The sequence below is a fragment of the Asterias amurensis genome, chromosome 2 (genome assembly GCF_032118995.1).
Source record: "Asterias amurensis chromosome 2, ASM3211899v1".
In the NCBI taxonomy this organism is placed as follows: Eukaryota; Metazoa; Echinodermata; class Asteroidea; order Forcipulatida; family Asteriidae; genus Asterias; species Asterias amurensis.
The window spans coordinates 21,161,233-21,186,724 of NC_092649.1; the positions used below are offsets into that span (position 1 = coordinate 21,161,233).

Consider the following 25,492-nt stretch of genomic DNA (forward strand, 5'->3'; position numbering starts at 1 on the left):
GACGTTTCGACATACAGAGTCTTTCTGAATGCCAAATGACAACTATACACAACAATGAACAGTTAACTAAGTCTGAAGCGTGACGTTGGTTATTTTCTAGACAGTTATTGTACGTTCAGATGCTTTTAATAAAAATATTAGAGTTGGATTTCTTTGGAACTTTATATAATAACAATGAATAACCCTGTATTGAAATGACCTTATATACAATTCAATACCTCCATGCTCGATGACATATGAATCGACAAATCACCTTCCATATCAAGGTCAATGTATCTCAAATAAAAGACTGACGCTCTCAACAACGACCTTCTCATAGAAGCTTAGTTGGTACTTGTAATCCGTACTCTCCTAGTAACAACAACACCATTCCCTAGTTCATTTTCTTCCTCCATTGTCAGACTTATCGTGTTTTTTTGGAGCTTCGTCACCATGAGGCAACTTTTACAGGCAACTCGGTGGCAACCAATAATATTGCAGTGCGTGAAACAAGACCACTTCGGCAGCACAATATTGAGTAGTTTTCAAACATTATCTTATACGATCCCCAAGAAGAGTATGTGAACATTCAAACCTGAATGTCCTCTTCTACTTGATTGCCGGGACCTGGGCGAAATAACATAGAGCTGCTAAGCACAAACAAATTGCTTAGCATGAATGTTTTGCCTTGATAAAAACATGATTACCAACCAAATTTCCACGTGATTTTCAGGATAAGCAAACAACAGCTGATTACCAGCAACAAACATTATGTAACAAATGACAATTTAGTTGGTAAACCTATTTTAATCAAGGCAGAAATTTCATGCTAAGCAAATTTTTGTGCTTAGCAGCTCTATGAAATTGGGCCCTGGTTGTCTGCAAAATGCCTCGTGTGACATGGCCATATAGGCTGCACCAAACTTGGTTTAGTAATCTACAGCACACATAAATAGCTCAAATGCTGCAGTACACAATCCGAACACATGTTTCCACATTTTGCGGGCTTCTCTTTATTCTATAATACATTGACCTCGTACTTTAGTATGCCGAGACCTATTCAGAGTTTGCCATTAAATACACTGGACACTATTGGCACTATTCACACTTGGTGTATCTCAACATATAAAATAACAAACCTGTGAAAATTTGAGCTCAATAATTGGTCGTCGAAGTTTCGAGATGATAATAAAAGAAAAAACACAATTGTCACAAGTTGTGTGCGCTTTTACATGCTCGATTTCGGGACCTCAAAACCTATTATTATGAGGTCTCGAAATCAAATTCGTTGAAAATTACTCCTTTCTCGAAAACTGAGTCACTTCAGAGGGAGCTGTTTCTCACAATGTGTTATACTATAACATCTCCCCATTACTCGTTTAGTAAGGTTTTATGCTAATAATTATTTTGTAGTAATTACCAATAGTGTCCACTGCCTTCAAACCTTTTTAGTAACTGGCCAGCAGCAGGAACAGTTTTCTTGTCTTTTCATTCGTGACAGTTTTTTCACTGGTCCATATTTAAAAGTTTTCTTTCAAATTTTCATCAGAGCTTTGGACAGACGTGTATAGTCTGCATTTTTAAGTGACTAGCCAGCATGAGTAGTGTATATGTCGCTTGCCATTTCCATATCTTCTTCACAAGTTAATACAACAAAATGATATCTGATTTTCAACACTGAACTAGCAACCATTGTTGGGATTGAATTTTGATTAATCCAATAGAGGGCGCTATATATCAAAAGAAGGTTCTACTGCTACAAGTGTTACTCGGTCGAAGTATCACACGGTCTTCAAAGGACTTTCCGATAGGGAACTTTTGATACTGAACCAGAGGGTTGACCAATCAAAAACAATTTTCTTTCCCCCAATTCCACATGTTTAAACGATGTATAGGCCTATAGGGCATAAGTAGTTCATCAGATAACGAATACATTGCTATTTGTAGAAAGGGTGCGGCGTGAATTTTTTTGAAGACACTGGACACTAATGGTAATAAGTGTCCCTTGGTGTATCTCTACATATGCATAAAACAACAAACCTGTGAAAATTTGAGCTCGATTGGTCGTCGGAGTTGCAAGATAACTATGAAAGAAAAAACACCCTTGTCATACAGTGTTGTGTGCTTTCAGATGGTTGATTTCGAGACCTCAAATTCTAAACTTGAGGTCTCGAAATCAAATTCGTGCAAAATCACTTCTTTCTCGAAAACTACGTGACTTCAGAGGGAGCCGTTTCTCACAATGTTTATACTATGAACCTCTCCCCATTACTCATTACCAAGTGCGGTTTTATGCTGATGATAATTATTTTGAGTTATTACCAATAGTGTCCACCGCCTTTAATTGCAAAACTCCTTGTGGGTATGCAGCTTAATAATTATTTGATGGAGGGAGTGACTGGAGTGACAAAACTTGTTCCACTTGTTGGTATGCATATAGCACGTTATAAAACATCACTTCATTTAAAAAAAACCTTATTCTCTTTGTTAAAGGAACACGTTGCCTTGGATCGGTCGAGTTGGCTTTGAAAAGCGTTTTGTGACCGTTTGTTATAAAATGCATATGGTTAGAAAGATGATGTAAAAGTAGAATACAATGATCTACACAAATATGCCTCGAAATTGCGTGGTTTTCTTTTTACCTCGTCCAATAACACGGTCTGCCATTTATGGGAGTCAAAATTTTGACTCCCATAAATGGCCGACCGTGATAGTTCACGACGTAAAAAGAAAACCGTGCAATTTTGAGTGATACTTGTGTGGATCATTATATTTTTTTTTCAAAACCTCTTTCTAACCATAATACATTTTATAACAAATGGTTTCAAACGCTTTTTATAGACCAACTCGTCCGATCCAAGGCAACGTGTTCCTTTAATAGCAAAACAAGTTCACACTGTCCCAGACTCCAAGGGAATTCTGTCCGCCAGAGATTAGATCTCCATACGGGTGCACCCTACCAAACAGGAGAATACAGAGCGCCGAGCTCATTAATATTTTGTAGGCCCTGAAAATATTCTATACTAGACAGATTTGAGAGCCCCCAGAAAGTGTTTCAGTGTAAAAATGTTGTCCAATTGTGACCTGGGGGTTGTTGACTTCCAGCTTGAGGTATTTTGGATGACATAGACCCTGAATTAAATGGTCCTATCTGCTGAGAGGTGTAGGGAAATTTTTCAAGATTGATGCGCGGACGTTTTGAAAATTAGACCTGTGAAGGGGTGTTTTTACTTGGAGGGAAAATAACTCGACGGGCGCCCAGGGACTCCCCATATAAAATTGAGCAGAGAATAAAAGTTCAAGAGTCAATCAATAATTTTCTCTTTCAAGTTAAAAGTTGTGAGACTTTTAAGTATTTTTCGTGTATTTTTGAATATGTGGCATTTTGCACTGTGTGCTATGGGAGATTGTTTGGTGGGGTGCACCCATACGGGAAACTAATTAACGTGGGCTTCAGGAACATGATTCAAAAGAGGGCGCTATAGAAAAAAAGTTTGTACACAGTTTGCCATTTTCGGGGGACACAAAACCCCTCCGCCCTTATTATTGCATAAGAAAGCTTACACATTGAATGTTATGTTGTGTACAGTGGTAATATGTAGATACTTTTGGTATCACTTGTTTCTCAAACCATGCTCAGCCGAAAATTATTATAATTAACGTTGGTTGGCCGCAGGGGGGCGCGCCGCCACCGCCCTTACTTAGGTCCTTTTCGAAACGAAGTGCTTCGCTTATTCACGCTCAGGGCGAGAGAACAGAGCCTCAAGCCGAATCCAAAGCTGAAGCCGTGGTTTCGAAAAGGGCAATAGCTTAGTGTTTATGCTAGCTTGGGCCTCTGTCTATCCGCAAAGATAAACAAGCATCTAAGTGTGACGTCGGATGTTTAAGCTATGTTTATGCTGTAGCTCAAATGACATGACCCGGATCCCGCGATACCCCCCACGAGTTCGTTGAATGGTTGTTGGATCTGGACTTGTTGTGACACGACCGATTAGCCCGTTACAAGTTGCAACATATTTTGCAATCGCTAGCAGTGCCTTGGTTGTTTCCTTGCGCTAGGCTTGGTTCAGTTGTTCCGGATTTGTAGGTAAGTCAGGTTGTTTCTAGTTTATTTAGTTAGGGCTAGGCCTATTGTCATGATTGATACCATCAACATCATCATTTGTTGGTGTTACTTCCTTCCTGACTCAAGCGCTCGTTTTTTTTAGTACGTGCTTAACAAACATTACACGCACATGCAAAAAGAAAGACTGAATTGTTAGGTAGGGATGTTGTAGTACATGCTATCCTAGACCATAGACGGAACACTATGATTGAGGTTCTCTGCCATCTCCACGTGGAGATGATTGATAGCGAAACAAATAGGCCCACTACTACACTCACTAACTAACTTAGGCCTGGCTGCAGCTAGCCCCATCAAATCGAATAGAAACTAAACAAGCGTTCCGTGAGGGAAAAGTTTCCGTATGGCGCCACCACTTTTTCATTCGATATGAAATAATAATATTATTAATATAATATCTGATTTACCTCAACAAGATATCCCTTTTTGTAAAAACAAATTAAAATGAGCGAAAAAGTGGTGGCGCCATACGGAAAATTATCCGTTTGTAGATGGTAGTATAAGTACATCAAATAGTGCCAAGACGTTGGACTACCTCCGCTCCTTCTTGGCCCTGCGCCCATGCAGCTTTAAGTTCAGGGTGTTTATTTTGGAATGACTATAGAATACAGGGCCACACTCCCTCGGCTAATCAACCCTAACCCTAACCCTAACCCTATGGGGGATGGCTATGCGTGGTTTAGTGTAGTGGCCCTGTGTATACATGCACAATATTATGAAAATGTGTTGGTGTAATTTTATTAACAAATCTCGGGGGCAAATTGCTAAATTTTACATCGTCGTTGCCATGATGTTTACTGATGTGTGGGCATGTGAGATTGGCGGTCTTTAGTCGGGTACCCTTTTTCATTGCTCACAGCGCCATCCAGCTGAACACAAATCACCATGCAGCAAGCAGCGGGCAGTACAACTGCGCACTGCATTATTACTAAAATGTGCGCGCTCGTGAAACTGCGCGCTGCAGCGACACAAAAATACTTGGCAGGCCGTTACCGAGTCTACTATGAAATTGTTGCAAACCTTAAGGCATGTTTATAAATGCTCCTTTTTAAATCCCTATAGGTTTCAAACATGCAGCAACAACAGCAGGGTGGATATCCACCTCAGGGGGGCTATCAACAAGGAGGACCTCCTCAAGCCTATCAACAATTCCAAGGAGCACCTCAAGCTCAAGGCTATCCTCAGCCTCAGCAGGCTGGTGCGCCTCAGGGCTATCCCCAGCCTCAGGGTGGCACACCCCAAGGGTACCCTCAACCCCAGGGTGGTGCTCCTCAAGGGTACCCTCAACCCCAGGGTGGCGCACCCCAAGGGTACCCTCAACCCCAGGGTGGTGCACCCCAAGGATACCCACAGCCCCAAGGTGGAGCTCCAGGACAGGTACTTATAGAAATCCTTGTTTTGTTATAAGGCACTGGGCACTATTGGTAATTACTCAAAATAATTGTTAGCATAAAAACTTATTTGATATGATCAATGGAGGGGTACACCAAGTGGGAATACTGGTCTTTGACAATAGCTAAAGGTCCAGTGCCGTTAATCTCCTGTTTCCCAACAATGAAGTGCATATATCAAGTGTTTTCTTCAGTCATCAAAAACTACACTCCACTCAGTTCACTCATGATCATTATTTTTAACCAGAGTACAGTTATTTTAATCCCTGCGTTTCATTATTTTTTGATTAGCCTGTGGCAGCAGCTCCTACTGCACCACCAGGAGATAAGATGGACATGGTTGCAGGGTACGGCAACATGGGTGCCCCTCTTGCTCCACCTCCATATGCACCAATGCAGGAACAACCGCAGCGTTCAGAGCTACCAAAGTAAGTTCAGGCATTATTCAGTGCTCTATGGTTCAGTACATTACAGGTGGCAAGGTAGATCAAGTGCTATCTAGGCCTGTGCTCAGGTAGCAAGGTAGATCAAGTGCTACCTAGGCCTTGGCTCAGGTGGCAAGGTAGATCAAGTGCTACCTAGGCCTGGGGTACAGGCATGACAGGTGGCATGGTAGATCAAGTGCTACCTAGGCCTGGGCTACAGGTGGCAAGGTAGATCAAGTGCTACTAGGCCTGGGCTCAGGTGGCAAGGTAGATCAAGTGCTACCTAGGCCTGGGCTCAGGTGGCAAGGTAGATCAAGTGCTACTAGGCCTGGGCTACAGGTGGCAAGGTAGATCAAGTGCTACCTAGGCCTTGGCTCAGATGGCAAGGTAGATCAAGTGCTACTAGGCCTGCGCTCAGTTGGTTAGGTAGATCAAGTGCTACCTAGGCCTGGGCTCAGGTGGCAAGGTAGATCAAGTGCTACCTAGGCCTGGGCTCAGGTGGCAAGGTGGATCAAGTGCTACCTAGGCCTGGGCTCAGGTGGCAAGGTAGATCAAGTGCTACCTAGGCCCAGGCTCATGTGGCAAGGTAGATCAAGTGCTACGAGGCCTGTGCTACAGGTGGCAAGGTAGATCAAGTACTACCTAGGCCCGGGCTCAGGTGGCAAGGTAGATCAAGTGCAACTAGGCCTGGGCTCAAGTGGAAAGGTAGATCAAGTGCTACCTAGGCCTGGGCTCAGGTGGCAAGGTAGATCAAGTGCTACCTAGGCCTGGGCTCAGGTGGCAAGGTAGATCAAGTGCTACCTAGGCCCGGGCTCAGGTGGCAAGGTAGATCAAGTACAACTAGGCCTGGGCTCAGGTGGAAAGGTAGATTAAGTGCCACCTAGGCCTGGGCTCAGGTGGCAAGGTAGATCAAGTACTACCTAGGCCTGTGCTACAGGTGGCAAGGTAGATAAGTAACTTTTATATTGCCTGAACTCCGCCAATTCATTAGGCTTTCTGTAGAAGTTCAGCCAGCAGCAATCCAGAGCTTTTTTATCTTTTACCCTGAACATTAACAAATTGCTTTTAAGCATATTTCACGGGTTAGTAAGAAGATTAGCTGGCCTATACAGCCTGCGCATTGCATTTCGACATCACTTATTTTCATACAGTGAGCACTGTTAGTTTAGCATGCCTTTTTGTGTGCCGACAGGAAAAGAGATATGCTTCAACATTGAGTAATTGTACATAAAAAGGAATAATGAATAAAAAAGAAAAAAACACAAGCAAATTGGCAGGTTAACCAGACCCAAGGATGGCTTCACTAGGCCTAGACCTTGAAATGTGGGTTTGTGGTTTCCTGTAATCACTCAAGTCAATCAGATAGTAGTTGGTAGATTCACCACTCCAAGGTTGAAGCTAAGGTGAGACTGTTGGCTATAACTATTTTGTGTGTGTTTCCTTCACACATTAAAGGCACTGCGCACTATTGGTAGTTACTAAAAATAATTGTTAACACAAAATTTTACTTGGTAACGAGCAGTGGAAAGCTGTTGATAGTATAAAACATTACAAGTGTGCAAATTGGCTCCCTCGATGAACAAACAACGTGTTGGAGAAGAGGTAATTTCTCACTCAAATATTACAGACCTCAGGCGTGAAGCTTTTTATTAGGCATTTGAAAGCACACAAACTTGTGCAACAAGGGTGCTTGTCTTTCAATATTCTCTTACAACTTAGATGAACACTTGAGTACAAGTATTCACAGGTTTGTTATTTTATGCATGTTGGGATACACCAAGGGAGAAGACTGGTCTTTGACAATTACCAAAGGTGTCCAGTGCCTGTAAGTCAATCAGTAGAACTTGGTAGATTTATTTTTACAATCACCTTTAAGGTGCAGCATTAAACACCAAAGTTGGACTGTATACCTACGTATGTGTGCAAGTTTTCTGTGTAATTGGGTTCACTTATAAAAAGTGGGTGATTTGTTTCCATCACACATTAATCCAATGCAAGTGAGAACTCAAGGTTCTCAATATGCAAAACTTGTTTATGAGTGCACAAGAGTTGCATTTAGCTTGCATGATCGTCATGGTCATAGTCGGTACATGGTACACATTCACAATACTTTTGCAGATGTAGTTTCTCTTTCAATACAAGTTTATGTGCAAACAAACTACAATGGACTTTGACCCTTTAGAAAAATTTAAAATCAGTTTCATTTTGCATCAATGACGTCAGCCTTGCCGGCTGTGCATGAGTATTGCCATACAAACATTGACCTACTTTTGTAAACTTATCTTGTGAACAGATTATTTTCTAAGTGTTGATTTAGTTTTAAAATGTAGTATGCGTAAGGCTAGCGTTGATGTTATGTAAATGTCACTGCCCATGTGACTGGCCTCATTAACCCTGGGTCCCAATTTCATAGACTGTTGTAGCAGATAATTTGGCTTACAAATTTAGCAGATATTTTGGCTTACAAATTTTGCGCTTCTAAAGTAAAAACATAGAGGTACACACATGTATGTAGATTTTCAAAATATCACTCAAAACACACCTTTTCCATACTTATTTCGCTTCTAAGGCTGTTTATTTATTTCTCATTGCTTTTTACATGTATTGGTAATATTTAATTGCTTGTTATTTTGTTGTAAAGCGTTGTGGTACCTTTTTTATGAAAGAATAATGTGTAATAAATGCTTAGATTATTATTATTATTATTATTATTATTATTATTATTATTATTATTATTATTATTATTATTATTATTATTATTATTATTATTATTATTATTATTATTATTATTATTATTATTATTATTATTATTATTATTATTATTATTATTATTATTATTATTATTATTATTATTATTATTATTATTATTATTATTATTATTATTATTATTATTATTATTATTATTATTATTATTATTATTATTATTATTATTATTATTATTATTATTATTATTATTATTATTATTATTATTATTATTATTATTATTATTATTATTATTATTATTATTATTATTATTATTATTATTATTATTATTATTATTATTATTATTATTATTATTATTATTATTATTATTATTATTATTATTATTATTATTATTATTATTATTATTATTATTATTATTATTATTATTATTATTATTATTATTATTATTATTATTATTATTATTATTATTATTGTTATTATGATTATTATTATTATGGTAAAAAATTAGCAGGATGCAAGTTGAAATGTTACTTGTGACATAGTATTTTAGCTGGGTACCTAATTCTGGTAAGCATAGCTTTGTTGTGCTTAGCGACTTTCTTGTGCTTCTGTGAAATCGGCCCCTGATTTTTGCATCTTTGCAGCATGCATTTGTTTTGGTTATTGTTATGTACAATTATGTTTCAAGTTTATATATAGACAGCACATAAATCTAGCTTGTCTCACAAACTAAACATAACCATAACCAGAAAAATGTAATTAACTGTCTACTGTCTAAATTTTTGGTATTGACTCCTTGCGCATGCGTCACACGCGGTGACTGATGCCACGCTCACCATGTTGGTGGTCAATAGGTTCACGTGTAAACGCTGCGTCGCCTACAGATGCGCACTTCTCTGAATAAAACGTTGACATTGACCACCCAAATGGCGCAACCAAGATTATTGTGATGATGACGTCAGGTGAAGTGGGTCAATACAAACTTTGATGAATTTTATTTTATTACATGTACACGTAATAGACACAATCAGCGACTGGAGTCATGAGACCCAAAGTGGGTAAACAGACCGAGCAAGCCAGGTGCAGTGTACATTGAAAAGCATTGCTGCGTCTGAGTGTTAAGGTCTAATGAAAAGCATCCATGCTTGTGTGGTTTGTTAACATTTTAATACCCAAGAGTCATGTGACTCAGTCGCCAATTTCGTCTATTGTTTAGTTAAAGGAGTACTTGAGCGATTTGTTTTGGGCCGGAATGCTATTTGAACTTGTTTATAACGTGTTTGTTTACCATTTTAACGTAATTTTGATATTTCTAAACATCTGAATTTTTGGTTATTATCGATTAAAAATCAGGCCCCACCCTCAAGGTTTTTTGAAAAACTAGAAACACTTCTGCTATTGACGAAGTGCGTCAAAATGACAATGCTTTGACGTCATGTGTGGGGTCAGTTTGCTTTGTTATACATCCACGCTGTAACAAAGCGGCTATACAAATTGGAGCTCACACTACATTGTATGACGTAACATGAATGAAAACGTTACGGAGCTTTTCGTGAATCTTTCAGAAAAGCACTGGATATTCAAAATGATTATTTTTGTACACAATTAAAATCTATTTATACTTATACAATTCAATTTCCTTATTGATCGAAAACATTTTAAATGAAATTCAGCAAAGATCACGACTTGCCATTTTCGTTTGAAGTACTTCTTTAATGTTTTTGGGTTACCTTGTTTCTTTGTCCAGCATGCCCACAGTGACTGTAGAGCAAGCCAGAGAGGCTTTGATGGGCCATGTTGCTGAGAATTGTTGCTATGGCAAGAAGGCTGCACAAGAAATGGTCTTCAATGATATCAACCACTCCAGTGCTTTCCATGTAAGGACAATGAAACTAATCAACTTCATAATAAAGTCATTTTAGACATCCCCATATAACCCCCTCTGTACTCTTCCCCAAACCCACTCCTCCTCACCCACCCACACAACGCAAAGAAGACTCACATAAATTAAATGAATAAGGTAGTTGGCCTTAGCTTTCAATCCAAACCGGACCTTCTTCAGAGGCATAAAACAAGTACAAACAAATACATATCCATTTATAAAAAAATGATATACATGTAATATATAAAAAGTATTGTCATCTACTAAAACTAGTATACATCCTATAAATATCAGACAGGCCTAAAAAAAAAAAATAAAAAAAAAATGCTTTGTTTTTGTGCAAAGGAGGTACTTATTTCCATTGAAAATCATAAAGAGCATATGAAGGGGCACCGAGGCCAAGACATACATGTAACATTCCAGGCTTGAAATCTGTATTTAGGGTTTACAATGCCAAATAGAAAATGTTCAGGCTTATTATCGCAGAATGATACCAAGTGACAGGATATTGTAATGATACGAGAAAAAAATTAAAAAATATTAAAAAGGCCCTAACATAAACTAATTGGTAGTTGAAAAAAGTGTACGACTCCATTCTATACATTGCACGAAGCTTTCATGACTTATGATCAGAATGTTTCACTTTAAAATTTATTATACTGTCTTTTAAAAAACCCCAACAATAAGCCTTTTTGAGGTATGGCGGACGTGATACGCGCGTCACACGCCGCGACTGATGCCATGCTCACCATGTTGGTGGTCATTAGGTTTACATGTAAATGTCGCGTCGCCTAAAATGTGCACTTCACTGAATAACATACATTCTATTTCTATGGTCAATATGCACAAATTTACCACAACTTTACAGTGTTGTAGCATTGTGTCCGCCATATCTCAAAAAGGCTTATAGATTTACAAAGTAATTTCTTCATTCAAACTACTGTACCAAGAGCAGTCAAGTAATATTCAAGGTTGCATGGTTTTAACTGTGATTGTTTTCTAAACTTCCTAATGCAGTACAAGTTGGAAACATTCACCGAGAAGCGAACTACAGCTTGGTCTTCAGAACCTTTCAAAGGTAAAGAAATATTGACATTTTTCATTTTCGAATCACGAGGCATCGATAGATAGGGCAGAGAGAGGGTATCTCTAAGTAATAATAGTATCAAAGTCTTATATAGCACACGTATCTACCAACAAGGTTCTCAAGGCGCTTAGTATACATTTATACAGAAAGAGAGGTTATTGAAATGTATGAATTCTGAGACCCAACTATTTAGCACCTTATAAGGGTTTGCAAGGTGCTACAGCGCATTTAGAAGCCACAGCCAGGAACACTGGGGCAAACCCCTTCTCTTTTTGATATAAGTGCACTGGGTTCTTTTACATGCGATACACAACACACAGGACCAACGGCTTTACATCCAATCCGAAGGAACCCCCCCCCCCAAAAAAAAAACAAAAAAAACAAAAACGCAATACAAAAAAGAAAACCCACAAGATGGAACACTCAGGGGAGCTGGTTTGGGGTCGTGGTTCAAGGGAGGGTTTATTTTCAAGCAATCATTGTAAAGATGCATGATATGTGAATTTACAACCAAATGTGATGTCATTGCAGATTTATAGTCAATTGAAGGATCATTAATATTATTTTATGATTGCACAGGTCAAATGATTGATGGACCTACCAATGGACCTGCCCCAGGCCCATGGGATTTGCAGTGTACACCGCCAGCTAAGTTCAAGAATCACAGAGCTGAGATTGAAGTGCCTCACACTGCATCAGTCAAGGTACACAATGGACCCTTCCCATGAAATATGCTAATGCGTACAGACCCTGTTGGTTGGCAAACACCATAGAGTTGTGCACTAAGCAGACCCGCAATCGCTACTGTATCACGCAGCCCTTAGCCATGTACAAAACAGTGCGATTTTTCCTCATTTTGCCAACCAAAATGTTAGTGCTCACGCGGTGTGTGCAATTTACATATTTCATAGGAAGGGTCTATTAGACAATGCTCACCATAGACTGTGCAAGTCTTGTGCGTATTAAAACACCTGGGAACATACTGGCTCAAACCATATTCGTGGAAGTGGCGAGGCCGAGCGGTCAAGAGCAACAAATTCAAACTCTGGTGTTTCTGATCAGCAGAGTGTGGGTTCAAGTCCTGTTCGTGACACTTTGTGTCCTTAAGCAAGACACTTTTTGCTTCGTTCTTCGGATGGGACGTAAAGCCGTTGGTCCCGTGTGTTATGTTACGCATGTAAAAGAAACCAGTGCACTTATCGCAAAGAGAAGAGGTTTGCCGTGGTAGTTTTGTCTGGGTTGGCAGCATATTGCACCACAGCACCTTGTAAACCATTACATGGTGCTATGTAAAAGGAGTAGGTCTCAAACTTAGTCCCATAGCTTGTATAAAATACTGTATGTTAGCGCTCTGAGACGCCCTTTGGGTGTATAAAGCATTATATAAATACAAACTATTATTTTATTGAGTTTTATGCAATTCTGTTTCTTCAAATACTTTAGCTTAACAAAGTTATTGATGGGAACATAAAATTTAGCCATAGAATAATTTTGACCATTGCTCAGTTTCATAATTAGCACAATTGATTTTCAGCAGAGTGAGAGAAACAAACCATTTTTAGTGTCTTGAAAGGAAAGTTTGCAAATAAAGCGCTTATGACTTTTTGCCAGCCAAACTTGTTGTATGGTCCTGTGCGAGCCACAGAAGGTGTTTCAATGTTTCTTGGTGTCTTGTATTATGAAAATGGCTTGATTTATGTAGATGGTAATTTGTCTCTTTCCTCTTAGCCTTGCCATGACTGTGCTGGTATTGGACGCAAACGCTGTCACAAGTGCCATGGAGATGGAAACGTAAGTTAAATAGTGCTCACTGTAATTTTTTTTTCTCCAGAAGACGATCAGAGCATACTGATCAAAACATCAAGTTGAAACCAACGATTCTTTTCAGAACCACCCCAACTCAATTAGAGATAATCATTACATGGTGTTACCGCAAACCTTACTCGTATCTCCACCATGCAAAGTTTCAAATCCTACTCACTTTAATTGTGTCTAACTAGTCTCTTTTTACCTTGAAGGTATTAAACAAGAAAGGTAAAAATAATGTAAATTTTGGTTTATTGAATACTCAGTACTTTCCCAGGTTCTTTGAAAAAAATCTCACAGGCATATTACTCGAATAAAAAACATTTTTTTAGTTTCAGTCTGAAAGCTCTGTATTTAGTTTATACTAGAACAATTTTTGTGTGAAATATTTCCCTCTGAAATGAAGTCATATTCTGAGAAAACTTTATATGAAAACCTAAACAAAAGCAATGCAACAGATGATTTAAGTTGCTTCATTGTACAATCAAAATAATGGACGATGTGTTTACACGCTGAAAAATGTGCGTGGTTTTTTACTATTTTCTCCTAACTCTTAGGTTTTGTTATATCATGTTCATTGTTAATCACTCAAAACATGAAAGCTCCCTGTCTGTGACTTTTTACCAGACCAGCGCTACCACCAATCTTTGTAGCTCTTTAAATTCCCTTTAACACTTTACTACATGTAGGATCCTGTCTCACTCCATCTCACAAAATCAGACACCATATTAATTTAACTCAACACCCACAAGATTGGACACTGATTATGGTGGTACATTGTATGCCTGAGATCAAGCATAATCAGTTTACTTGTGCAATCCCCAAACAAAATGAAACCAAAATGGAGTTGGACTTTGAAGGATTGGGATGATACGGGTTAATAGCTTTGTAAGTAGGATGGCCTATAAATATCAACACAGTTCAAACTACGCTCTATATAGTGTGTTAAAGGCACCGGACACCTTTGGTAATTGTCAAAGACCAGTATTCTCACTTGGTGTATTCTCACTTGGTGTATCCCAACATATGCACAAAATAACAAACCTGTGTAAATTTGGACTATATTGGTCATTAAAGTTACAAAAAATAATGTAAGAAAAGCACCCTTGTTGCACAAATTTGTGTGCTTTCAGGATGCCTAAAAAAGGCTTCAGGCCTGTGAAGTCTTATTGAGTGAGAAAATACCTCTTTCTCAAAAACTATGTTACTTCAGAGTGAGCCGTTTCTCTCAATGTTTTATACTATCGATACATGTAGGTCTCCACTGCTCGTTATCAAGTAAGTTTTTATGCTAACAATTACTTTGAGTATAGTTATCAATATTGTTGGTAAGGTAAGGTAAGGTACATGTAAGGTTCATTTTATTTGCAACCACATACGGTTGGATTCATTATATAAAAAATACTAAAACTTTAAAATCATTAAACTATGTTTTTACAGGATAAGGTACAAAAAGTGTACCTTGTGTTCAGTGCCTTTAAACTTTGCACTTAACAAAGCAAACACACATACTTCCTGTATTACAGTGTGTGTATATCTGACAAAGCAAACAGTGTGTGATGTGATTTATACTCTGTAATATTTCCCCTCAGATAAACTAGATGTTTTTGAGAGATTGTCCCAGAATATAGTCGTCACGTGAAATCTTGACTGTTCCGTTTCACAAGGTGATGCAATAACAAAATGCATTCAGAGTGTTGTTTTTTTTAAACTCAGAATGTTTGTGATATACAGTGTAGCGCGCATTTTAAAACCATTGGACACTTTCGGTAAACAGTATTGTCCAAAGGCCCACACTTCGTGTATCACAACTTATATGTAAAATAACAAACTTGTGAAAATTTAGGCTCAATCGGTCATCGGAGTTGGGAGAAACTCCGGGGAGAAAATAACGGGAAAAACCCTCCTTTGTTTCCGCATGTTTCGCCGTGTCATGACATGTGTTTAAAATAAATCTGTAATTCTCGCTATCGAGAATTGATAATTGTTTCAATGTTTTCTCAACAAGTAAAGCGTTTTGTGGAATAATATTTCAAGAGAAGTCTTTCATCATTACCTTCTGTAAACCCTGTAAGTTATTTGTAAATCTGTGAATTTGTTTTCTGTTCCGAAAGTGTATAATGGCTTTAATGTTTTGTCTCCGAAATGACAACATTTTTTCAGGGTGTTTTGGCAAGAAAATATATTATCATTTAAGAAGGGTTTAAATAGAAATCAAAACCAAGATATTCAGGGTCATTCCATTTCATGGAAAGGAAAGTTTTTTTAGCTTATTTTAAAGATACACCAAACATTTTGCCAGTGAGAGCATTGACATAATTCTTTATGGCGAATTCAAAAATTCTGTAATGAATTTGTTTGGTTACAGTGAGAAAATATGATAAGAAATGAATGTGATTGTGAACGATTCCCCTTGTATAGCAGAGCAAACTGCTACACAAAATGTTTCAATTGCTCCCCAAAAATCAGGATTTGCCACTCTATTTTAGCATTCAGTGTGCACAAAATAAGTTCAGTCTAAATTTCTTGCTTAGTAATAATAATAATAATGACGTCTTCTACATGTATAGCGCCGGTATCCACAAAAAGTGCTCATGGCGCTTGCTCCAATAAAAAAATTCCCCCTTGGTTGTTCTCCAGCAGTGCAAAAAACAAGAACAACTGCAAGATCACTGGGCTAATTTGTTCCCTGCTAATCCTTCAGTAAAAAACACATTTTCTGTACTACATGTACATGTAGATAAAAAGTGGAATTAGCTGCAAACTTCCACAGGTTAGTTTCTGTGCATGCAGATACACTGGCAACTAGAAACACAAAGGACTAAACAAACCTTTGACTAAGTTTCGTTTGAAGAAGAACAAATATAAAAGTTAACAAAAGTTTGATTGTTGTATATAAAAACAGTTAAGTTGTTCATTTATTCCCTTAAAGGCACAGGACAAGTTTGGTAATTACTCAAAAATAGTTGTTAGCTAAAAAAAAACTCACTTGGTAAAGAGCAATGGAGAGCTGTTGATAATATACAAATATTGACTGCTTCGAGTGCTATGGTTAAAACTAGGACTCCACAGGTGATCCCCAGAGCGTTCTATTTTCCCGAGGCGCAGCTGAGGGAAAATAGCATTAGTAAAAGCATTCATGAGTAAAAGCAGTCAATATTTGTTTTATAACACCCCAACAGACTATTTATCATTTTCGTACACATAACATTCGCACGCGTGTTTCAGATACACAGATGCACAACTAATTGGATTCGAGGTGGGTAAAAAGACGTCCGGGTACTGCACGCCGTGTGATAGTCATCGGACTATCACACGGCCGCCATTTCTAGTAAAACTAAGACATATCATGTGACGCGCGCTAAACCAATGAAAAGGCAGAATATTTGTAAGGAGTGTTATAATATAAAACATTATGAGAAACGACTCCCTCTGAAGTATCAAAGTTTTTGTGAAAGAGATAATTTTTCATGCATATGTTGAGACACACCAAGTGAGAAGACTGGTCCATGACAACTGACAAAAGTGTCCAGTGCCTTTGCCTCCTTCAGATTAATGTGACAGAGGTCGCAGGTGCTGGAGGTCACAGGTCACACTTTAGTCAATCTTTTCTTTTCTAAAACGGTATTTAAAGTTTACCAAGTCAGTTTCCTTTGTGGTTTATTAGTTTCCATTCTTTGTATTTACAGACTCGTTGCCATCATTGTAATGGAAGTGGACATGTCCATAACCCTCATGCTGGACATGGGCATCATGATCCGCATCACCATGGAAACCATGGAAACCATGGAAACCGTGGAAACCATGGAAACCGTGGACACCATGGACATCATGGACACCAGCAGCATGGTCACATGGAGTGTACCTGGTGCCATGGAGCTGGACACCAGAAGTAAGTATTTAAAGACACTGTGACACCTTCGGTAGTTGCCAAAGACCAGTATTCTCACTTGGTGTATCTCAACATGCATATGCTCAAAATAACAAACCTGTGAAAATTTGAGCTCAATAGGTCGTCAAAGTTAGGAGATAATAATCGAAGAAAAACACCCTTGTCACACGAAGTTGTGTGCTTTTAGATGCTTGATTTCGGGATCTCAAAATCTAATTCTGAGGTCTCAAAATCAAATTCATGGAAAATTACTTCTTTCTCGAAAACTACGTTACTACAGAGGGAGACGTTTCTCACAATGTTTTATACTATCAACAGCTTTCCATTGCTTGTTACCATGTAAGTTTTTATGCTAACAATCATTCTTAGTACATTGTAATTACCAAAAGTGCCCACTGCCTAGATGTTAAATTTGCATAAGGGATAAAGAGTATTAATTTTGGATTTACCCTTACATCAACCTGTTAGTACTGTACATGTAAAGGCCTACTCAGTACTTTTCCGAGCGCTGTGAACAAAAATCACAGGCATATTGCTCAGGTGGAATTCGAACCCACGACCCTTGCAATTCTAGAGCAGTGTCTTACCAACCAGACCACCGAGATTGCCCGATAGCTAGAGGCCTTTCGAATCCTAAGATTTAGCAGTTTTTTTAAAATTTAGTGCACAAATTCTCAGATTACAGTGTAAATAGTGGATGGTAATAAATACTGCCTCGTATTTATGATATTTCACTTTGGTTTTCTTCCCTTTATTAGATGTAATAATTGTCATGGCCATGGGCAAGAGACATGCAGCACATGCGGAGGAGTCAGTAATGTGAAGGTGTTCATTAAACTCACTGTAGAATGGTAAGTATATCCTGAGTTGGTCCCAAGTGTTGTGTAAACACACGTAAAAGAACCCAGTGCACTCATCACAAAGAGAAGATTCACCCCCGTGTTCCTGGTTTGATTGGCTGCAATGCTCCAGAATACCTCATCAACCTCATCCACCCATACAACTCAGCACACACCGGACTGCGTTCTAATGAGCTCATGATGCTTCATCAGCCTAGAACTTCCACTCTTTGGGGCAATAGGTCATTTTCTGTTGCATCAGCCCGGGTGTGGAACCAACTCCCACTGACTGTCAAATCATCTCCATCCATCACAACATTCAAGACAAACTTAAAATCTCACCTGTTCAAACAAGCACACTCACACAATCCTCAGTCCTAATTTGTCTTTCTCTCCTCAAGCGCCATGAGCGCCTTCCTGAGGCGGATACCGGCGCTCTATTAAATGTTCTTTATTATTATATTGCGCCACAGCACCTCGTGAACCATAAAGGGTGCTATGTTAAAGGAGTATACAGTGCGTCTGAAACAGTTAGGAGGGACTGGATGCGCTAGAAGTCAAAAGATCGACTGATGCAGTCGTTTGGAACGACTCTGAAGCGCCTTTGTTTCAGACGTTGATCTTGTCATGAGCAGAGCCAATGTAAATGTTGTGTAAAGTTCCCCTGTCTGAAACCAACATTTATTTGGGTCGACCTAGAGTCGCTCTTAATTTGGTTCGGGGCAACTCTGGTGCGCCTGTCTAAAACGAGTGTAAGAGAAGGTTCAAGATTTTTAAATTGATATTTGGTTGAAGACTACGTTTAAATTTGATAATTGATTGAGATCAATGTTTTTTGTGTGTTTAGGCTGAACCACATGAGTGATAACATCGTTGAGCGGACCTCACTGCCTGATGAGTTGATTAGAGGAGTAACTGGAGAGATAGCCTTCACTGAGGAGCAGCCGAGGGTAGGTTTAAGCCCCAGTAGGTTCTAGCCCCAGTATAGGTTCTAGCCCCAGTATGTTCTATCCCCCATAGGTTCTAACCCCAATAGGTTCCAACCCCAGTAAGTTCTAGCCCAATAGGTTCTAGCCCCAGCTAGTAGGTTCTAACCCCAGTATAGGTTCTAGCCCCAGTAGGTTCTAGCCCCAATAGGTTCTAACCCCAGTAAGTTCTAGCCCCTTAGGTTCTAGCCCCAGTAGGTTCCAACCCCAGTAAGTTCTAGCCCAATAGGTTCTAGCCCCAGTAGGTTCTAGCCCCAGTAGGTTCTAACCCCAGTAGGTTCTAGCCCCAGTAGGTTCTAACCCCAGTAGGTTCTAGCCCCAGCATAGGTTCTAGCCCCAGTAGGTTCTAGCCCCAATAGGTTCCAACCCCAGTAAGTTCTAGCCCAATAGGTTCTAGCCCCAGTAGGTTCCAACCCCAGTAAGTTCTAGCCCAATAGGTTCTAGCCCCAGTAGGTTCTAGCCTCAGTAGGTTCTAGCCCCAGTAGCCTCTAACCCTAGTAGGTTCTAGCCCCTGTAGCTTCTAGACCCAGTAGGTTCTAGCCTGAATAGGTTCTAGTCCCAATAGGTTCTAGCCCCAGTAGGTTCTAGCCCCAGTAGGTTCTAGCCCCAGTAGATTCTAGCCCCAGTAGGTTCTAGCCTGAATAGGTTCTAGTCCCAGTAGGTTCTAGCCCCAGAAGGTTCTAGCCCCAGTAGGGTCTAGCCCCAGTATAGGTTCTAACCATGAAGGTTCTCGCCCTAGTAGGTTATAGCCCCAGTAGGTTGTAGCCCCAGTAGGGTCTAGCCCCAGTATAGGTTCTAACCATGAAGGTTCTAGCCCTAGTAGGTTCGTGCCCCAGTAGGTTTTCTTCCTATTTGGTTCTAGCCCCAGTAGGTTCTAGTCCCAGTAGGTTCTAGTCCCAGTAGGTTCAAGCCCCAGACCTTAGTAAGCCCCAAGTGTTCCGCTCCAAAAGCAGGGTCCCTTTGGGCTGATATCAGTGAGTGTTGGCCTCAAGAATGAAGTCAAAGCTGTTTGAACCCACTGGGGGTCAACTCAAGGCAAGGTTTTAGCCAGGATTAGGTAAAAGGGTGTCAAAATTTGCTGGAAATTTTAAAACTGGGTGTCGAAATTGTTCACTTACAATAAATTTACATGTAAATGACAGATGAAACAGGGTGTCCAAATTAAAAACAGGGTGTCCAAAAGACACCCAGACACCCCTCTGGCTAACACTATGACTCAAGGGAGCTACATGTAAGTAGATTGAATGATAAGCTCAGTGCGCTACCTTAATTGGCAGCACGGGCTGTATACTCCCCAGGGAGTTGAGATGGTTTAAGGAATGATTCAAGGCCGAGTGACCAGGGTGGGTAATAATGTTGGAAGTACTTTGAGATTCCCTTCAGGTATGTAAAGTGTGATTTAAAGGAGAAACTATAAATAAATAGTAAACTTGCGGGTACAACCATGTGTAGATCGCTTAGGGTGAGTGTTGGCTCTGAAAAGAACCGGTTGGGTCCCATTTAGATTATTATCGATTGCACCCTTTGTAACTGTGCAATTGTGTTATTTCCAATCCCTAATTATTAATAGATAAGAACGAATTTACTAATTAGCAAAGCTTTTTAATTGTGTTTGTCAGGTGTGGCCAATTAATCACTTCCCTGATCAGACTATCAATCAAGCGTCCAAGCAGCTCGTTCAGCAACACACCAGTGGATTCCCACTGGAACGCATTATTTCTCAGGTAAGTTTCTTACATATTCCACTTGAATCAAATCGCATACCAACCCTCTTATTGTTATTTGTTATTTAATCTTTTTTTTATTTGAGTGGCTTTTTGAATAGCGCACATATATATAATCTGTCACACAGTGGCGCTCCTGGCAGTATTTCCTGCAAGGTATGGACTAGGTTTGAATTATGAGATGTTTTTAATTGTATTGAACCGCATTGCAACCCTCTTTTTATATTTTTTTAATGGCATTTTTTAAGTGGCTTTTTTAATAGCGCACATGTCACACAGTGACGCTCCTGGCGCTGTATTATACAGTATTTCCTGCAAGGCATTTAGGACTACCATGACTACTTTTGAATTATGAGACCTAATCCTTATTTCTTTTTATTGGTGTGTTTTTGTGTGAGCGAAAAAGGCCAAAGGAACTTCCCTTGCAGGGACAATAAAGTTGTACATGTATTGTATTGTATTGTGTTGTATAAGCATCATGTCATGTACAAGGTGCTGTTGCAAATTATGCTGCTGATCAAACATGGAACACCGAGCCGAGCCCCTTCACTTTTTTCGATAAGTGCACTGGGTTATTTTACATGCATTACACAACACACGGGACCAACGGCTTTACGTCCCATCTGAAGGACGAAGCATCATGGTTAAGTGTCTTTCTTCAGGACTTACAGGTGTCATGACTGGGACTCGAACCCACACTCTGCTGATCAGAAACACCAGGGCCCAATGTCATAGAACTGCTAAGCACAAGAATTTGCATCTAGCATGAAACTTCTTCATTGGATAATTAAACAACAGCTGAATACCAGTCGCGAACAATATGCAACAAATGGAAGTTTTGGTTGGTACATGTGTAATCCTGTTTTTATTCAGGAAGAAATTTCATGCTAAGCAAATTTTTGTGCTTAGCATCTTTATGAAATTGGGCTCAGAGCTTGAGTCCTGTGCTCTTAACCATTCGGCCCTTCCATACGTTCATGTTACTTCTAATCTTATAGAAGCTACAAGGTTAATGTAATCAGTTTTTGGTATTTGATTTGTCTACAGCGTCACAGTGTGCGTGTGATTCCAGTTGCCCAGGCTATGTACAAGTGGGACAACAAAGAAGGGACATTCTATGTGTACGGCTTTGAACACAAGGTACATGCTCCAGAATACCCCCAGCAGTGTTGCTGTGGATGTAACATCCTGTAGAAGAAATAGTTTGGCTTATGAGGTCCTTTAATCATTCCTTAAAGACCTTAACACTATTGGTAATTGTCAAAGACCAGTCTTCTCACTTGGTGTATCTCAACATATGCATAACATAACAATCCTGTGAAAATTTGAGCTCAACTGGTCGTCGAATTTGCGAGATAACAATGAAAGAAAAAAAACATCCTTGTCACACGGAGTTGTGTGCTTTCTGATGCTTAATTTCGAGACCTCAAATTCTAAATCTGAGGTCTCAAAATCAAATTCCTTGAAATTTGAATCCTTGAAAACTATGTTACTTCAGAGGGAGCCGTTTCTCACAATGCTTTATACCATCAACAGCTCCCCATTACTCATTCCCAAGTAAGGTTTTATGCTTATAATTATTTTGAGTAAGTGTCTAAGGGGCCTCTAATCATTCCTTAAATCAGCTGAGGTCAACTCCCGTGGAGTTCAAAAGCCTCTCAGTGAGGGAGTACTAATATAAGGACTTCACTATGTGCCTGACTTTCATACATAGAAACCCAAATTTAAAAATCAATACGTTTCAGCTTGCACACGAATGTGCTGTACGCCGCTGTTGGCTGCACCACCATTGCAGAGTTGCGGTAGCACGATGTTTTGTACATGAATACATACAAATCGTTTACTCTTTATGTCAATTAGTTGTCTTTCTCAATGGTTCAGAAAACATCCCTGACAGTAAAGCATGACATAACAATATATTAAACTCTGACAATAAATATTTGATCCTGAAAACTGAGCAGGCGATAGGTGAGTTGTTTCTCTGCTTGTTTGTTTGTTTGTTTGTTTGTACATGTTGTATGTTTATTTTCAAATATGACAATACAAAGTTCAAAAGAGACAAATGCAGAAACTCACGGTATGGTCTCTTAAATGTGTACCAGCAAGGTTTTTGGACAATTTGTGATAAACAAAACATAACCAAAATAGCCTTCCCACCTTTAATTTCAGTCAAGTGACTCACAAGCAGTAGGGTCACAAATTTACAATTCAACTGCTGCGAAACATTCGCTGCAAAAACAGTTATGTGACGTCAAATTTCTTGCGCGTTCGCAGGAAGTATGAACTGGCTTTAGTAGAATTTAAGCAGTTCAGTGAAACAGTGAATGAGATACACCTGTTATAATTTAAAAATGTGATTATGTGATTTTTGAATGAAGAAGTGTATAAAAAGAAAACCTTGTCAATGTATGATTTCTCTATTTTTTATAATTGGATAAAAAAAACAGCCTTGATCTAGCCTAAAATAAATCTTAAATTTTGTCAAATTTTACTGGGTGTTCATCTGAAAGTTTGCATTTTTTAATCTCTCGTTATATTATTTTTATTTGTGTCAGTACAGTAGTGTAGATAGTCTTTGCATCAAATAAGGAAAGTGGACGCATGTATTGTCTGATAATTTATATCAGTGGTTAGTTTGAACTAGCTGGTTCACAATGTTATTATCAAATTGCAATCAGACACAAAGAAATTATGGTTTTTGACATCTTGTACATGACCATGATGACCATTGATTATATGTACATGTATTATGAAGGGACTGGACACTATTGGTAATAACTCAAAACAATTGTTATTTGTCAGACTAAAAACTGACTTGGTTTCAGGTAAGGTTACAGGCAACAGTGAGCTGAAGTACTATCAACTCCCAACAATAAATAAATAAATTAATAGTAATAAACTCATAAAGCGCCATCTATCTGAGACTAAACTTATTCCGAGGTGCATAAAACAAACAAAGAGAGTAACAAAACAAAAACAAAAATATAAATTATGAAGCTTGGAAAGAAATAAGGGTACATTGAATGAAAATGTTGAATGACATAAAAGTGTTGGCAAAAATAAATGGTTAAAAACAGACAGAAAGTCAATCATAAGAAATTTTGAATAGGTGGGTTTTAAGCAGAGTTTTGAAAATATCCAGAGACGTTGTAGCTCGGATAAATAAAAAAAAAGGTTGTTTCTTGCAACTTTGATGCCCAAATGAGTCAAAGTTTTCACAGATTTTATGCCTTATTGGGGATACACCAAGTGCGAGAACTAAGATTTGAAAATAATTATCATAGGTGTCCAGTGTCTTTAAGAATTGAAAGCCATGAATGAGTTCGGTTAAGGTCACAGTAGTGATCGAGTACCGTAAGTGCGCTGTCATTTACGTCAACTCCTCCAGTACACTAATTTTGTTTGCTTGTAAATAAGCTTTTTCTTTGCACCCAATCCAACTCGTAATCCTTTTTAATTGTATTTTCATATTTTTATTTTAGTTATGATTGATAATGATGAGCAAGAGTTAGTTAATTGATTTCATTTGTATGGGTACTTATATTATTAATGTTAACAATATATTTTATTATACTCCAAATCTATTATACAAACTGTATGGTTTTAATGGGTCTAGATCAATTTTTCCGATCTTATTCTTGTTTCGGATAACTTTCCATATGTTTCGGATAACTTTCCATATGGCGCCACCACTTTTTCACTCTTTCAAAAAGGGATATCTCATTATTAGATACTATTATTTCATATCGAATGAAAAGGTGGCACTATATGGAAACTTTTCCCCTTTTTAAAGGGGAAATTTTAGCAGTTAGGAAAACTTGTCCAGTTTTCTTCTATTGATGTGAAGTTTAAAAAAGGAAAATTCTCCATATGGCGCCACCACTTTTTCATTCGATATGAAATGATAAAAGTATCTAATTTACCTCAATGAGATATCCCTGTTTGTAAAAATGAGTGAAAAAGTGGTGGCGCCAAACGGAAAGTTATCTTTAAAATAAGCTGTAGATTTACTTACTCAAAATCACTTATAAATATGACCATCCATCTTGTCGAAGTGTCAGTCACAGGCGATGGTGAAACAAGCAGTAAAACCAACTGCAAACCACACAACTTGCAGCTAAGGTTCAGTCCATTTTCCACAGATAAATGAGGCTTCAAATCATCCCAAAGTACTCAAAGCAAAGTCTTGTGGTACACAGTTGTAATGACAGTCAATGAGGGTTTTCCTGATAACCCTAAAACGAAGCTTAAAACAAGTTATCAAGTCCAAGGAAGGAGCAAAGAACTGTTGCATCAAAAAACCATCCTCAAGCAGTGAACTCACAAAACAAGATGGCGCTGCCCATGAAAAAAACTGAAGCACATGTCAATAGTCAACTGCTATTGCATGTTGCAATTATACAAATGTACAAATAAACTGCTGTTGCATCACTTGCATTTAACAATAGGTCACTACAGCTGTGATAACTTGACATGTAATACAAGATATAAGCATTAAAGCCCGGTTCATACTTCCCTCAAATGTGAATGTGATATGAAATTTGACGTCACAGGGCTGTTTTCGCAGCGAATATTTTGCAGGAGTTGAACACAGTTCAACTGTTGCGAGTTGGTTGCGAGTTATTTGTTGCAAATATTTGTATCACATTTGCATT

The 25,492-nt window shown here is 38.7% G+C and overlaps 1 protein-coding gene across 1 annotated transcript; it reads left to right on the forward strand.

The window, feature by feature from the left end:
- The first annotated feature begins 3,884 nt into the window (after positions 1–3,884).
- Positions 3,885–24,493, forward strand: LOC139953624 (protein SSUH2 homolog). The gene is made up of 12 exons (XM_071953107.1): positions 3,885–4,066; positions 5,165–5,479; positions 5,785–5,921; positions 10,369–10,498; positions 11,521–11,581; positions 12,170–12,294; positions 13,319–13,381; positions 17,086–17,288; positions 18,047–18,139; positions 18,975–19,077; positions 20,733–20,837; positions 21,885–24,493. Exons 2-12 carry the CDS (start codon positions 5,174–5,176, stop codon positions 22,029–22,031), a joined length of 1,473 nt encoding a protein of 490 aa, XP_071809208.1. The 5' UTR covers positions 3,885–4,066; positions 5,165–5,173; the 3' UTR covers positions 22,032–24,493.
- The last annotated feature ends 999 nt before the right edge of the window (positions 24,494–25,492 follow it).

What these genes read in the sequence shown, in the direction of transcription:
- LOC139953624 (XM_071953107.1), top strand. Translation starts at nt 5,174, where the DNA reads ATGCAGCAACAACAGCAGGGTGGATATCCACCTCAGGGGGGCTATCAA. An exon ending in AGTGCCATGGAGATGGAAAC is followed by an intron (nt 13,382 to 17,085) that starts GTAAGTTAAATA and finishes TTGTATTTACAG; the next exon opens with ACTCGTTGCCATCATTGTAA. An exon ending in CATGGAGCTGGACACCAGAA is followed by an intron (nt 17,289 to 18,046) that starts GTAAGTATTTAA and finishes TCCCTTTATTAG; the next exon opens with ATGTAATAATTGTCATGGCC.